At 52.1% G+C, this 17,131-nt stretch overlaps 1 protein-coding gene across 5 annotated transcripts in view; it reads right to left on the minus strand.

Moving 5' to 3' along the window:
* Positions 1-17,131, minus strand: part of CACNA1B (calcium voltage-gated channel subunit alpha1 B) — a 187,173-nt gene that overhangs the window by 9,969 nt on the left and 160,073 nt on the right. For all 5 annotated transcript variants that reach the window (XM_082469396.1, XM_082469394.1, XM_082469395.1 and 2 more), the window contains exons 36-38: positions 13,546-13,673; positions 7,322-7,418; positions 4,375-4,483 (exon numbers count right to left, since the gene is read on the minus strand). In XM_082469396.1, the coding sequence (XP_082325522.1) occupies positions 4,375-4,483; positions 7,322-7,418; positions 13,546-13,673 (334 nt within the window). The remainder of the gene's footprint in view (positions 1-4,374; positions 4,484-7,321; positions 7,419-13,545; positions 13,674-17,131) is intronic.

Consider the following 17,131-nt stretch of genomic DNA (forward strand, 5'->3'; position numbering starts at 1 on the left):
GCAGAGCTGGGGTGGGCGGGGAGAGACCCCATGCTGGAGGAAAGGTGCAGGGGGGAGAAACACTGCCTTGGAGGCTGGTCAGAGAGCTCCCGCCAGAACCTGTCTAAAGAGGTGTGGGAGCTGAGCCGCCCAGTGGCGAGGGTGCGAGGGCGTGTAGGCATGGGTGGCAATGGGATTCGGAAGGGACACCGCGGTATTCCAGCCATTCATCAATCATTCCATAAAAGTTACTGAGCGCCCACCGAACACCAGGTGTTGTTCTAGGTGATGGAACAAGAGCAAAAGAAACTGCCCTTGTGGAGTTACAGGATTTTAATCTACAATGAAGTAGCAGTAAGTTAGAAGTCCAGTACGTTGGATACAGGAAAACCCAAGAGGGGAGGGACAGGAACTATGAGGAGGGCTGCAGTTTGGACAGAACGGTCGGGAAAGGGCTCACGGGACCCTGAAGGGGGCCAGGGAGCCAGGAGGGCGAGGCTGGAGCAGAGGGAGAGGACATGCAGGTGGGGGCCGCTGAGACAGGAAGCAGCAGAGGGGCCAAGCAGAGGAATAAAGTACTCTGATCCATCTCTTTTTAAACATCATGTTTATTAAAGTGTGATTTACGTACATAAACATTCACCTTGTTACCTCTCCCACTCTGTGAACTTTGGTAAATGCATATGACCATGGATCCACCATCACAATCCAGGCAGGAGCACGGCACCCCTGCCAAGCTCCCTCCGTACCCTTTGTGGTCCACCCCTTCGCCCTCTCCCAGGGCCCTGGCATCAACGATGTGTTTTCTGTCTCAACTGTTTCAGCTTCTCAGAATGTCATACAAATGGCTTCACACAACATGCTGCCGAGTCTGACTTTTCACCCAGCGCGATGCATCTGAGCCCTACCCACGTCAAGCATACGGGCGGCCTGTTTCTCTGCTGCTGAGTGAGAACCGTCTCACTGCACAGACACACCACAGTTTGATTATCCGTCACCATTTGGCTGATGGTTGAGTTGTTTACCGTTTGGCGCGATTATGAATAAAGCCACAGACTTTAGCATATAGGTTTTTGTGTGCGAGTATACTTTCATGTCATCTCCCTTAGGAGTGGGATGCCTGGGCCACACGATAAAGAACGGTGAAACTGTTTTCCAAAGCGGCTGTACCACTGTATCCACACTAGGAACACGAGAATTCAAGTTTTCTGCATTCTCATCAGTACTTAAATATTGTCATTTTTCAAATGGCTAAAATACTTTATTCTTTTTGCAAAATTGTTTTTGTTACTCAAGTTTGTGTGCTTTTCTACGTATATTTTAGAATCAGTTTATAAATTTCAACCCAGAAAGCCTGTTGGGATTTTGATTGGCGTAACACTGATTCTATTGGTCAATATGAGGAGAACTAACAATATTGAGTCTTCCAATGCATGAACATGATATAGTGCTTGGTTTAGTTATTAAAAATTCCTTTGGTCAATATTCTGAAATTTGCAGCATACACTCTAGCATATATATTTTTAGAGTTAGCCAGTTATTTGATGTTTTTGGTGCAATTTTAATGGAACTTTTTCAATTGTTAATTGCTAATCTATAGAAATACATTTGCTTTTCATATACTGACCTTGCTATACTCAGGTATTAGTTTTAGTAACTTCTTCTTGCAGCTTTAAACAACAGAAATATATTGTCTCAGTTCTGGAGGCCAAAAGCTCAAAATCAAGGTATCGACAAGGCTGTGATCCCTTGAAAGGCTCTAATGAAGAACGCTTCTTGTCTCTTCCTAGCTTCTGGTGGTTCCCAGCAATCCTTGGTATTCCTAGGCTTGTAGATGCTTTGGTTTTATTAACTTTTTATTTGATTCTTTAAGATTTTCTGTATAGATAATCATGTCACTCATGAATAGAGACAATTTTATTTATTTCTTTCTAATTGGCACACCTCATTTCCTTTTCTTGACTTGTTACAATGGCTAGAACCTCAAGTATGATATTGAACAAAAATTGTGACAGGAGACATCCTTGCCTTGTTACTGATCTTAGGGGGAAAGGAGCCAGGCTTTCTTTGTTAAGCATGTCATTAGCTGTAGGTTTATCACAGATATCCTTGATCAGATTGAGGAAGTTTGCTTTAATTTCTAGTTTATATAGAATTTATGTATCATAAATGGATGTTGAATTTTGTCAAAGCTTTTTCTGCAACCATTGAGATAATCATATAGTTTTTCCTCCTTGATATATTACATTATATTGATTGATTTTTAAACTTGAACCCACCTGGCATTTTTCATTCCTGGGATAAACCCTACTTTAATCACCATGTTCAGTTTGCTAAAGTTGTGTTGAAAATTTTATTGTTTGTATTCATGAGGAATGTTGGTCTGTAATTTTTTTGCTTGTAATGTCTCTGTCTAGTTTTGGTATCAGAGTAATGCTGGCCTCGTAAAATAAATTGGGAAATACTTTCTCTTTTTCTACTGTCTAGAGGACTTTGTATAGAATTATTTCCTCCTTAAACGTTTGGTTGACTTCATCAGTGAAACAAATTTGGCCCACGATTTTCTTTGTTGGAAGATTTTTAACTATGAATTTAATTTATTTAATATATACAGTATTACTAAGGTTATCTATTTCCTTTTTTTTTCAGGTTACCTATTTTTGAATGAGCCTCATAGTTTGTGTCAAGGAATTTTTCCATTTCATTTAAGTTACTGAAGTTATTGACATAAAGTTGTTTATAAAATTTCCTTGTTATCCATTTAACGTCAGTAGGATCTACAGTGACATTCCCTCTTTTGTTCCTTATATTGGTTATTTTTATCTATTTTTCGTGATCAGGCTAGCTAGAGGTTTAATAATTTTACTGGCTTGATTTTTAACATGATCATTCTGGCTGTTGTGTTGAAGGTAGACTGAAAGAGGCAAGGGCAGAAGCAGACCAGTTAGAAGGTTACCGCAACAATCCAGTCAAGAAGAACAGGAGTGACTTGGACCAGGAGGTGGCAGTAGGAAAGGTTAGACAAGTGATCATATTCTGAGTGTATTTTGAAGGTGGAGTCAGAAGATATTATAAGGGTTCAGATATGGATCAGAAGTAGGGTAAGAAAAAAAAGTAGGAGATAAAAATGACTGCAAAAGTTTTGGTTTGAGCAACTCTAACAGCAGTTTCCATTGATGGAGACAGGGAGGAATCTGGGGAGTATCTGGAACTCAAGAGTCAGCACGTGAACTCTGGATGCTCAATGGGCCTCCAAGTACAGATGGTGAATAATTTGTGGGGTATATAAGCCTGGGGTGTAGGAGCAGGCCTGGAGTAAAAATACAAAATTGGAATTCACAACATTGAAAGCCATGGGAAAAGGTGAGAATGTATGCCTGAGGCACACAGTGACCTTCAGAGGTTGGGAGAAGCCAGAAAAAGAGACACAAGGGGTTTCACACAGAAGGGAGTGAAAACTGCGGAAAGGCTGTGGACAGGTCCATAAGGCAAGGGCTGAGAATGGGAGGTCCCTGCGGAGCTTGACAAGAGCAGTTCCAGCAAAGCTTTGCACTGTGAAAGATGGACTGCAGACTAGGAAAGGAGAAATCAGAGGCAATGCAGACCTGTGTCTCCTGTTGCTAAGAAGGAAAAAAGAAAAAGAGAGAAGTCGATGGAGGGGGAAGAGAAAAACTTTCTAAAAATAGGAAAAATAACAGCACATTTACATATTGATAGAAATAATCCAGCAGAGAGAGAAAGTTCACAGGGCAAGAAACAGAATACAGAATTTCTGTCATGACATCCTTGGGTAGATGATGAAAACAGGGCAGAGTGTGCAAGCGGGAAGACTGGCCTCTGCTCATCCGTTACACAAGAAAGGGCGAAGCTCAAGGGCACGGATGCAGGGAGGAAGGCAATGTGGAGGGAGGGCCGCTCTGGTGACTCATTTTCTCTGTGAAGGAGAAGCTGTCATCACATGCAGTGTGGAGGGGAGGACAAGCGGGAGGTTCACTTCCTCCTTGATTTGGCTCAGGCTGTGTAGTTCTATCAGTAACTCCGGAGAGGGCCTGATGGGGGAAGTGGGCTCACTATGGGGAAGGGGCAGACTATTCACCCCATAAGGGGTACTGGCTCATGTGACGCTGGCTCCAACACTGCAGAACTCTGGGAAATCTGGAGTCATTCAATTTCACTCCACCCCAGCTCCTCACGTGAAAATGGGATCATTGCAGCACTAACGTGCAGGATGGCTTCAGGGGACGAGGTCAGTCTGACAGAGGTGCCAGAGGCAGTCGTTCTCCATCCAGTCCAGACAGGCCCCTCCTCCCGCCCCTGCACAGCTGCCTGGGGTGGCTCTCGGGGGCGGTCACACAGCCCTGGCTTCGTGCCCTCCCTCAAGGCTGGCTTGCTCACCTGGAGCCAGCTTGATCTCCAGTGCAGTCCGGATGAGGGCCATCAGCGTGGACGTGAAGTGGACGGTCATGTCCTCATTGGAGATGGGCATGTTCATACGAACCAGGCGCTGGGGACAAGGGGGACAGGTCAGCGCCAGGCCTCCCAGTGTCCCCCCGCCACAGGGCTACACAGTGCTCGAGGGCCCTGGAGGCTGGGCTTGGCCTCCCAGAGGTGTTCCCTGCAGGTGCCCAGGACCAAGAGCGGCTGGATGGATGGGAGTTTTGCCAGCATTCACACTACCCCTGGACCCCCACCCTCATCTGAGCTGAGGGTTCCCTGGGCTACAGAAAAGTGGAGGTCCACGTACATCTTGTACAACGGGGCCAGGCCATAAGCCTGGATCCCTCTGAAAAAACAGGCATGTCTCAGCCAGAGGGGCACTGGTCCACTGCCCATGATAGAACAAGTGTGTGGCGCAGGCTAAAGAGGGGTCTGGGCTGCAGGACCCCTGAGGCAGCCCACAGACAGGCGCATTGGACGAGGGGTGGGGCAGCCAAGACCACAGGCTCGGAGGTCAGTTCCCAGCGAGGAGACCCGCAGCCCCGGGAAGGCCTCTGCCTCTCACCACCGAGCTAGGGGGCAGGAACAGATGCTTGATCCCCCAGCCCAAGGCAGCAAGGGAAGCCTTAGAGACCAGCTCCTTCCAGGGCCAAGGACCCAAACAGATGTGACTGCACAGGGCCTCGGGCTCAGCCAGCTGCATGGGGACCCAGGGCCATCCCACAGGAAGACAAGTGCTCAGACCAGACTGGGGGCCCTGCAAGCTTGCTCCCTGTTTCCCCATCAGTTGAACAGCCCCCTTTCCTCTCTTCCATTTTCCAGGACAGAAGAGCTAGAGACAGGTGTGTCCCTGAGGCTCTGAGAACTTATGCGACCTCCAGGAGGAAAAGGGTCTCAGGTGTGTCTGGAACGTCCTGAGCATCGGGGGGCCACCTCGCCTGCCAAGTAGAGCCCTCCGGGCACCGTGAGCCCCCTGTCCTCTCCCATCCAGTATGGGAGCTAGAGGTGGGGGCACAGGGCCCCTCCCTGGGGTCTGCCTGCCCTCTGCCAAGCCTGCACCCTGTGACAGGGCAGCCTCTCTGTCCCTTCTCTGCCCCCAGGCCCGCCCCCAGCATCCTGGCACCAAATCCAGTCTTCAGCCTGATGGAGGGTAGGTGGCTAGAGACACGAGCCCAGACTCCATCCCCTAATGCTGGCAAAGCCCCACTTGGCACCTCCAATCATGGTCCTAGGACCTTGCTGGTCACCTGTGTGACACACACGGCTTCCCAGAGCACGGTGTCCCTGCAGACCAGCACCGATGGCAGTGGGAGAGGCAGAGGGGTTCCACGCCAGGGGAGTCAGGGAGTCAGGGGCCAGCGGGAAAGAGGGGCAAGCAGGTGTTTTCCAAGAGAGGAGAGCTCCGTCCGGGGCACCTTTACCAGAGCCCCTTCTGCCTGCCCAGGCCCCGGAGAGCCAGGAACCTCAGGGAGCAGCAGAGGGGCAAGACCAGGGCAAACAGACAGGAGTCTCTGCCTGGGCCTAGACCCTCTTGGACATGGCACTCTCTGCATCTCCTGGACCCTCCCCAGCTCACCAAGCCCATCCACTCCCACCCACCACGAGGCCTCACCTGGTCTCTTCACTGCCAGAACCTTGGAGTTGGCCAGCACACCTGGGGAAGAACTCCAAAGGCTACCCCGTCACGGCCCTGGCTGCCCACCCTGGCCCCAGGTGTCAGTGTGGACACAGCTCTCCTTCTTGGGGACAAAGCTACAGCCTTTCATGCAGGACCTCCAGGCAGGCTTGACTCGCATGCCGGGCAGGGGACGACCGAGGAAGACACTAGAGGCGTCTGCATATGGCCTGGAGGAGCCACTTAGCTCCCAGAGGCTGTGCTGAGCCAGGGGATAGATGCAAGCCCAGAATCGGAGCACAGAGACAGACAGCGTGGACAGAATCAGAAAGATGGAAGCTCTGGTGGGAAGCCTGCTCAGAGAGGGAGACAGCAGTCAGGCCCCAGGCACACGCTGGCTGAGTCTCGGGAGAACTGAGGGCTGCAGGAGGGCTCCTGAGAGGGTGGAGCGCTGGAGGGATGGAAGGTGCCTACTCACCAAGGGGGTGATGGAGGATGCAGGGGCAGGTGGGAGCAGGTTTGGGGGTGGGGCCATGTGGCCTGCTTGCCCACCCGGGAGGGAGGCCTGGCGGTGTCCTCAGTATACCCCACTCCTTGCAGCTCAGCCCGCTGGGCCCTCAGCAGCAGGGTGGGAGGGACATGGGACCACCCAGGCCCCAGAGGCTGTTCTCACCCCGCAGGGCCCTCTAGAGCCCCAGGAATGAAGGCAGGATGCCTCTCTCCAGCACCCTTCCTTCTTAAGGCTCCATGAACCCACGAAGCCCTAGAGACAACACTCCCTCCCCAGCCCGGGAAGTTCTGCACATGCGGAGCTGGGGGTGGGCTCCTCAGGTACACCCTGCAGAGGCCTTGCAGGCCGCTGCTCCCCCAGGGTCAGACTCTCAGGGCTAGACAACTCCACCCACATCAGGGGCTTAGGGAAAAGAGGAGCAGAGGGTGGTCCTGAGCTCAGAACAAAAACAGGCTCCGTCAAAAAAGCTGGTCTGTCCCCTCCTTTCTAGGGAAGAGAAGGGAAGGAGAAAGGGCAGATGGTGGGCTCCAGCTCCATCTTCCTGAGCCCCCCCGGGGGCTCTCAGAGGGGCAGCCCTGGGGGACAAGGGGCCAGTGCAGAGACACCTCGTGGTGTCTGCTTCCCTCTGTTTGGGAAGGAAGCAGAGATGGTCGGGGCAGAGAAAAGAAAGAAACAGTGAGACAGCACAGCAGCAGACAAACAGATGGACAAGCCCCAGAAGAGACACGGGAGCCCGGCCCCAGCACAGACAGCCTGCGGGGTGTGGGCGTGGGGTCTACCTTGTATGCAACTCGAGCAGGGCATTTCTTCCCCAGCCCCAGGGGCGGGGACATGTGTTTCAGCATCTCAAACATATCATTGTAACTGATGCGCCCACTGGAGGCCCGGCCCACAGGACAGAGGCAGAGTGGGGTCCACGGGAGGGGTGCAGCAGGAGGGAAGGGGGAGGAAGCAGACAAGAAAACAGACCCAGTTAACCAGCGTCGGATTAAATGCCAAAAGTCAAAACAGGTAAAATGAGGGATTTCTCTGCTGGGCTCGATCCCCTCCTTGCCCCCAGCCTCACCTCCGCACTCTGGTCCCACGCAGGGAGCAGGCAGGGGGGCATCTGAGCTAATGAACATGGAGGGAATGACAGGCTGCATCGGGGCGGCTTTGGGTTGTCAACTCTGATTTTATACTTTCAGAAGCCACGGATAATGCCAAATTGGAAAAGAGCTGTTTCACCATGCCAGGGCAGCTGGTCAAGTTAAGTGACCAACAAGGCCGGCTGGAGATCCACAGCAGAAACATCAGCTTGCCTTCATGCTCAATTTGCTTCCAAGTTAGCCAAGAGGCTTAGAAAGTGGAGAGAAGTCTACAGCAGGCCAGAAAACTAGAGCGAGAGCCACGCTGCTCGGCAGAGGCCCCGAGGCTCCAGAGACGAAGTCCACGGGGGCAAGGCCAGCTCCAGGCCCAGAGACACCCGAGGCCGGCCCGGGGCAGGGCTGCTGCTGGGTCAGGGCTGGGTGGGAAACGGGAGACTGCTGGCGGGGGTTGGGGGGGCAGCGGGGGTGAGATGTGGCTTGGTGCCACTCTTGTACCCTCCTGACAGCACGCCAGGAAGGGCTGGGACCAACATAAGGGATAAGGCGCCAGACTCAGCGAGGTGTCCAGGGGTTGTTGACTGTGTCTCCTCCGAGGCAGACGGGCCACCAGTCCTGAAGCCTCACCTCCACCCCTGGGATGGCTGCCTACGGGACCTGCTTGGGCTCCCAGAGACACAGGTGGGTTCAGGCCACCGAAGAGAGAAGGGGGACATCCTTCTCGTGGCAGGTGGATCCACCCCAGGGTCTGGCCCTCCTCCCAGGGCTCCTGGGCTCAGCTGAGTGGATCCATCCAGAGGTGAAGCAGGACCTGTCTTTGGGCCCCCACTGCCTCTGCCCTCTCCTCCCCCCAGGAACCAGAAACCCCTGGGTTGTTGGACTCTCCTGACCAGAGGGGCAGCTGCTCCTGGTCTACCTGCGCCCACACCCGCCTCCTCTGGGGCCCTTGGCCTCTGGACTGTCTGACCTTCAGTCCACCTTCAAGAGCCCGGAGGCAAACCCGGGTGAGATGCCTGCTTCCTTGGCACAGGTGGGGCCTGGCCCCCATCCTCACGGCCAGGCCAGAAAGCTTTGTGTGCACTGTCTCATGAGGCTGCCTGTCCCCAGCCAGCTGGAGGGGTCGGGAGTTAGATGGGGAACCAAAGCGTCCAGGAGGCTGGAGTGCGCGGGCAGGGCAGGAGCAACGAGAGGTGAGGTGTCATCCTTCCCAGCCAGGCAGGGAGTGTGTGCTGTGTTTGCACGTCGGGCAGGGAAGAGTATGTCAGACGGAGGCTCGGAAGTAGCAAACCCTGTAGGCCAACCTACGAGGGCAGTTCTTTCCTAAGCCAACGGGGGGCGCAATACAACGCAACAAACTGTACATATCCTTATAATGAATCCGGCAACTGGAAAGGAAATGTTACAGGTTATGGCAACCGAGGCACCAGGAGCCCGTCCCGCCCGCCCAGGCTTGCGCAGTCCGGAGGCGGAGCCGGGGGAGGCTGGACATGCAGCTCCCGGCTGGGGCCTGGGCCGGAGAGCCCCAGGAGGCGCGGCAACCCGCAGACAGTTTCCAGAGCCCGCTGCAGGCAGGAGACATTCCCTACAGAACAGCGTCGGGCCCTGTGTGTCCACCCTGCACACAGCATGACCGTTGGTCCGTCGACCCCTGGGCCTCGATCACGGCTGTCTGGCCGCCCCTCCCCTCACTCCCTGAGTGCCTGAGCCCCCAGGGCCCCCGTGGCCGAGCCTTCTCTGCACACCTGGCTCTCCTGACTATCCCTGCCTCTCTGAGCGCACCGTGTCCTTCCCTGGGGTCTGCGGGTCTGGCTAAGGGTCCCCCTTGTCCCCGGGTGGGCACCCCGGCCAACGCTGACGCTTGCCTTTCCTGCAAGATGGCCCCCTCAGTCTAACCAACTCCAAACTGTGTTGCATTTACTTCTGGGAAAGAGGGAATGAAGAGGAAGCCCCATTCTGGCCTTACGCAAGGTGCTTGCTAACCTTGTGGGCCCGAGGGACCACCACAAGGAGGCTGGAAGCCTGGCGGAGGCACAGCCCCTACAGTCACCCCTGTTCCCACTCGGCTCATCTTCTCTCCTCTGCCATCAAACCCCTCAGCCGCCACCAGAGGAAAAGTGTGGGCCTGATCCTGTCACTCTGATTCCAAAACTGTTCTCTCCGTCTATAAAACAAAGTCAAAGCCAGCTGCTCAGCCAGCCTTCCAGCCCCTCTGCAACGCGTCCTCCCCTCTCGCCAGGCAGCCAGCCCCTCCCGCTTCCCTCTGCCCCCACCGCGCCTCTGGAGCGCGCTCCGTCCACCCTGCTCCTTCGGTTCAGCTCAGCTGCCGCCTCCTCTGACTCACCAGCCAGATGTAATCTCTGCCTCCTCAGATACACCCGGCCTGCAGCTCCTCTGCCCCACGCCCGGCTGGGCTGAGCAGAGCTGAGAGCACACGCCTGCTTCACTGTGGACCCCAGGCCCGGCACATGGCACAGGCTCAGGGATGTGTACTGGACAGACGGATGACATGAGGATGAGCAGACAGGTCACTCACGGTAGGGGGGGTCGTGATCCTCCTTTTGAGTCTCTACACTTCGCCGCAAAGTGCTGAGGCAACAACAAAAGGGAGGGTGGGGGAAGGCGGCACCAGAAAGCAACAACTCCATGCCTTCCTCTTCCGCCCACAGCATGCATGTGTACACACACATGTGCACGTACACGCCCATGCATACCTGCATTCACACACGTGTACACACACACACATGCAAAGATGCACTGCAGTCACATACACACATGCACACAATCACACGTGCTGCACAGGCAAAAACACGTGCATACACACATATGTGCCTGCCTGCACGTAAACACACTCACATGCACTTGGGTGTACACAGACCTGTGCACAGACAGCACACACATGTACATGCTTGTGCACACTCACATAATACACACACATACACACAAAAGCTCAAGAAATTTCATAAAGTTTGTTTTTGTTTCAGCCTCCCCAAGAATGAGGAGACAGCAGATGGTCCCTGGGAAATAAAGATGGTCACGGCCCTGCATCTGTCACAGAGGCTAGTTGAAGGCTCAAAGCACGCTCTGTCCTGCCCAGTCGTGGGGCACAGACCCAGCCTGCTCAGCGGCCTCAGCCGAGCCTTCCGCTGCCCCAGCCGCTCGTGGGAGAAGCAAGTCTGAGTGTCAGTTGCAGGTCATGTCTGTGCGACTTCCGGACTGGGGGTCTTGTGTTATCTTGCATGGTATCTTGCTCTGGGGCGAGGCTTACATTTTGCTATCTACTCTTCCATAAGCACTTCACCATATTCCTGAATGCCTATGCCTTCCAGAGGCCCCAGTTCTAGAACCCTGGATTTGGGAAACAGCCGTCTCTATGCACAATCACACAGCTGCAGTCTGACCCAAGTCCACTTCTTGTATGTTTTAATTCTGCTCCACCTGGAGCTGACCGGGGAGGAGCTGGGTCTACCGTCCATAAATATCCGCCTCTCGCGGGCCTGCACTGACTTGCCTTTGCCTGTTAGGCCACGCCACGCTCTGCACACCACCTCTGTTTTCTCCTCTACCCCCTCTCGCGGGCCTGCACTGACCTGCCTTTCCCTGTTAGGCCAAGCCACGCTCTGTACAACACCTCTGTTTTCTCCTCTACCCCCTCTCGCAGGCCTGCGCTGACTTGCCTTTGCCTGTTAGGCCAAGCCACGCTCTGCACACCACCTCTGTTTTCTCCTCTACCCCCTCTCGCGGGCCTGCGCTGACTTGCCTTTGCCTGTTAGGCCAAGCCACGCTCTGCACACCACCTCTGTTTTCTCCTCTACCCCCTCTCGCGGGCCTGCGCTGACTTGCCTTTGCCTGTTAGGCCAAGCCACGCTCTGCACAACCACCTCTGTTTTCTCCTCTAGAAAAAACTATGCCCAGACGCAGCAGCATCTCCTTAGACCACGGTCAGGACGGCCCCCCTGGAATGAGCCTCAGTCCTGCCTCAGCTGGACTCTCTCCCGCCCTCTGCCTGAAAGGGCCAGGCCTTGGGTGTGGCCAGTCTCCCCTCCGATCTGGCTGGGCCTTCCTGACCAGAGAACCCAGGAATACCCCGAGCCAGTGGACTCCAGCATGTGCTGTGGGCAAATGTGCTGACGCATCAGAAAAATGACAGGACTCTCCAAGACCGTGAAAAATCACATACAGCACGAACCACAAATAACAGCCAGGCTCGTTCTACACTGTGTGAAAACTGGAAATTTTTCACTACACTGGAACACACTCAGAGATGCTCTGGGCCTGGAAGAGCCCCAAGGCCCTGGTGCTACCCGGACTGGAAAGGGCCTCACATAGCACCTTCCGCACCCTCACTGTGATGGGATGGGGGATCCATGGGGACTGCATAAGAAGTGGGTACGGGAGCCCAGCCAAGCTCCCAGGCTTCCGGGGCCTGGAGGGTCGGAAAGCTCCAGAGCGTTCCCCCCGCTGAACTCGGACTCAGAGTCCCAGCTGCTCTGTGGGCAGCAGGATCCTCCCACGAGGACACTGCCCGTCTCCTGCAGGCCTCTACCACACAAAGGGTGACCAAACACAGAGCTGCGCCGCAGGGACGCGGGCAGGCCGGGGAGCCGGAGGGAGAGGAGGCGGCAAGCGGCTGCACCCCAGCCCCATGGTCTTCTCGTCCCCCTGGAGCCCCCGCCCTGGCGCACACTTCACTCCCGGGCTCACTGTGAGTGGCGCGCAGAGCAGGCCTGGGTCTGACCAACGGCCAGATCTCTCGGGCCCTCTGCATCCTGTGTTTTGCTGCAGAGTACACCCTTAGTAACTCCTCAAGTCACGGATCGAGAGGGTGAATGAATAAATGAGCAAGGGAATGAGTGAGCGATGAAGGAACAGACAAATGGGCAGATGGTGGGCCCGCGCTGCCGTGCTGACCCCGAGGACGAAACGTCACAGGTGCGCAAGACTCTCCGACGAAACACAGTCTCCACCGCCTCCTGACCCCAAGCCACTCCCTACAGGACACCCTTGCTCCGTCTGGAAGCGAATCGCCCCTCACTCACGCAACAGCAGCGCAGTAACCCTTTTTTACCAAGACCAAAGGGCCTCAATCACACTAGACCCTTCCTGGCAGCTCATCTGATTTCAATAAAACTTTACCAAGAACCCTCTATTCACGGCCTGGGCTGGTGACACAGAGGTGCACTTGGCTCTTGACGTCAAGGAGGTGGCAGGGAGGGAGAGCCCTGAGTCCACAGAGGAGAATGTCCTAAGCCCCACATTACTTCTGCCCACAGAGGCCTCAGAGCTTCACAAGCATGGCGAGGCCCTGAGAGAAGGTCCTTCTCTGTTTCCACACGCTCTCTACGACCCCGGATGTGAGAAGACAGTGAGCTCCGTTCAGTAGGAACCCTGAGTCTCACAACCCCCTGAAAACCTTCCATGACCCCAGGTAACCTCCAAAGGGCTGGACTGAGGGTCTGAGAAGAGGATTTCTCGGCGCAGGGAGCTGTATACAAGAACACCGAGAGTGAGAAGGAGCGCACCCCCTGGGAGGGGGCTCAGCAGCACCCCACGGGGAGCAGGATGGAACCCTAACTCCCACGCAAAACCCAAAGGGGGAACGCTCACTTGAAACATGTCTGCAGCCACCAGCCCTGTGCTGAGATCCGTGGGTGGCAGGGACCACCCCCGAGGACCACGTAGCATGGGGCTCACTCGACACACAGCCCTGTGCTGAGATCCGTGGGTGGCAGGGACCACCCCTGAGGACCACGTAGCATGGGGCTCACTCGACACACAGCCCGGTGCTGAGATCCATGGGTGGCAGGGACCACCCCTGAGGACCACATACCATGGGGCTCACTCAACACACAGCCCGGTGCTGAGATCCGTGGGTGGCAGGGACCACCCCTGAGGACCACGCAGCATGGAGGCTCACTCACCACGCAGCCGGGTCGTACTCAGCCCACACCCGGATGAACTCGTCCAGGTGGTGAGGCCCTAGGATGGAAGAGTCCCGCGTAAGGTACTCAAAATTGTCCATGATCACCGCCACAAAGAGGTTCAACATCTGCAGGACAGGAAGGAAAAGAGGTGACATCCAGAGACCTCAGCCTGCCCCCTCCCCCACCTCTCCACCTGCAGCCAAAGTCTCCATGTGAGGCGGATAGGGCAGCACACGTCACTGACTCAGGCAGCGCCTGCCCAACCTGCTCCCTCCATAGCCTTGCAGAGGGCTTCCCAGGCCCCCTGTACACTGCCACCACCACCAGCAGCATCCTTCCCCAGTTCTAGGTCCCACAGGCTAACCCCAACCCAGTATTTGTCCTCTGAAGGCTTCTGTTCTCTCCTTCTCCCACCCCATTCTCATTCAGGCCCAGCATCTCCTGTCCATGATCTGTCCTGCCGTCTAGGTTAATCTTCTCCACTGTGTGGTCCCCACCCTCTCCCCTTCTCAGGTAAACCTTCAAGGAAAGTAGCAACTTTGGACTTAATAGTTTGGGCTCTAGAGAACTACAGCTCAGGTATTTTGTTTTCTTTTTTTTTAATTGAGTTGAAATTCACTGAACATACAATTAAGTCTACAATTCAGTGGCATTTAGTGTACGCACAATACTGTGCAACCACCACTTCCCTAGTTTCAAATTTTTTTCATCACTCCTAAAGAATATCTTGCACTCCTAAGTAATCACTCCTTATTCCTCCGTCCTCCCATTCCCTAGAAACCACCAATCTCCTTTCTGTACCTGTAGGTTTGTCTATTTTGGATACTTCGAATAAAAAGATCCATACAATGTATGACCTTTTGTGTCTGGCTTCTTTCACTTAGTGTGATGTTTTCAGAGTTCATCCATGTTGCAGCGTTTGTCAGAACTTCCTTCCTGTTTATGGCTGAATAATATTCCTTTGTAGGTATGTACTACAATTTGTTTATCCATTCATCCACTGATGGACATTTGGGTTGTTTCCACCTTTGGCTGTTATGGTTAATGCTGCTATAAATATTCATGGACAAATTTCTGTGTAGACATATAATTTCATTTCTCTTGTGTACATACCTAGGAATGGGATTTCTGGGTCATATGGTAATTTTATGATTAATTTTTTGAGGAACTTCCAAACTGTTTTCCACAGAAGCTATTGTTTTTTACATTTCCATCAGCAATGTACAAAAGTTCCTATTTCTCCATGTCCTCACCAACACCTGGTATCTTCTGTTTAAAAAAAAGAAAAAAATTATTCTAGCCATCCTCGTGAGTGCAAAATGGTATCTCATTGTGGTTTTTATTTGCATTTCCTTAATGACCAAGGATGTTGAATGTCTTTATGTGCTTGTTGGCTGGCCAGTTGAATATCTCCTTTGGAAAAATGACTATTCTGATTCTTTGTCCATTTTTATATGGTTGTTTCTCTTTTTGTTGTTGAGTTGTAGGAGTTTTTTATATATTTTGCATATTAACCCCTTATAAAATATTTTCTCCCATTCCTTCTATTGTATTTTCATATTTTTATAATATCCTTTAATGCACAAAAGTATTAAATTTTGAGTAGTTCAATTTATCTATTTTTTTTCTTTTCTTGCTTGTGATTATGATGTCAAATCTAAGAATCCTTTGCCAAATCTGAGGTCATGAAGATTGGTTCCCTATGTTTTCTTCTAAAAGTTTTACAGTTTTACTTCTCACACTTAGGTCTTTGATCAATTTTGAGTTAATTTTTTTACATGGAGTGAGGTAAGGGTCCAACTTCATTTTTTTGCATGTGGATAACCAGTTAGCTCCTCCCCATTTGTTAGAGAAACTGTTCTTTCCATATTGAAAGGTCTTGGCATCCTTGTCAAAAATCAATTGGCCATAGATGTTTGGGTTTACTTCTAGACTCTCAATCCTATTCCATTGCTCTATATATTTATCCTTATGCCAGCACCACATTGTCCCCCACCCCCAGGCTTTATTAAGGTGGAACTGACAAAATTGTAAGATTCTTAAAGTGTACATTGTGGTGATTTGATATACATATACATTGTGAAAGGATTCCCTCCATCTATTAACTAACACATCTATCACCTCACGTTTATCTTTTTGTGATAGAACATTTAAGTTCTACTCTCTTAGCAAATTTCAATTATATAATACAGTCTTAAAAACTATACTCACCATGTTTTACATCAGATACTCAGACTTTGTTTATATAGCTGAAAGTTTGTACCCTTTTATCAACCTCTCCTTATTTCCCCAATCCCCAGGCCCTGGCAACAACTTTTCTACTCTGTTTCTATGATTTTGACTTCTTAAAAAAAAGATTCCACATATAAGTGATACTATGCACTATTTGTCTTTCTCTGTCTGGCTTATTTCATTTAGCATAATGCCCTCAAGGTCCATCCATGTTGTCACAAATTGCAGGATTTCCTTCTCATGGCTGAATACTATTCAATTGTGTGTGTGTGTGTGTGTACCACATCCTCTATATTCATTCGTCTGTTGATGGACACTTAGGTTGTTTCCTATCTTTGCTATTGTGAATAATGCTGCAATGAATATGGGAGTGTAGATATTGCTTCAATACCCTGTTTTCATTTCTTTTGGATATATACTCAGAAGTGGAATTGCTGGATGAATGGAGTCAATAGAACAATGTCATGCCTCGACTCACCCTTGACATGTCCAGGGAGTGTTGGTCCTGTGGATGGTGTGGCATCATGAATGTGGCTTTCTATGGAACCTTATTTCTGCAGCCAGAGCACAGTGAAGCCAACCTGGTGGGCTCAACCTTGCGCCCATGGATTGGCTGGCTCTTGCAGCACCAGATGTCTTTGAACTTCATAGAGACCAATGTCCCCACTACCTACAAGATGGGTGACTCTCCAGAAAGCCTTCCTTCCCCACTGCCCACAGTGGGTCTTCTGAGGTATCAGGGAATGACCCCAACATGCAAATCCTCTCCTTGGTTTCTGGCAACTAGTGAAACACTAGTTTCATAGATTTTTCTGTATTTTTCTATCAATTTGCAAGCTCATCTGTCTCAAATGCACACCTTTCCCAACTACCCCAACCTTCTACTGTACCTTCCAAAACTCACAGTTCACCATCAACAGAAATTCTTTTATCCTCATCTTACCTGAACATTCTTCATTTCCCATTGCTCTAGGTGAAACACTGATATCCCCCTCCATCCTCTTAAGAAAAAAGCGTGCCGTTTAAGGCTCGTGGTCTACCAACCTCCCCCTGCTTCCTGGGAAATGTGCACCTGACTTGCTGTATTTGTCCCCACATCTACTCTTAACTCTTGTTGCTGCTAATATCCACAGAGATGGGTCGACTATTGCCTGGCCTCTCTGATCCTTGACCTCCCCCCAGCCTCCCGCCATCATCTCAGCCCCTTACTCGTATGGCTGTGCAAAACAACTCATTACCAGTGACTACCAATGACCATTACCGTTACCACCTCCAAAGTCTTAACCACAGATGTCTCGCTCTCTGCCCACATTTCCTATGCTTCTGGCTCACTACATCTAATACTTGTGTC

The sequence above is a fragment of the Balaenoptera physalus genome (genome assembly GCF_965194825.1).
Source record: "Balaenoptera physalus genome assembly, chromosome: 7".
Classification (NCBI taxonomy): Eukaryota; Metazoa; Chordata; class Mammalia; order Artiodactyla; family Balaenopteridae; genus Balaenoptera; species Balaenoptera physalus.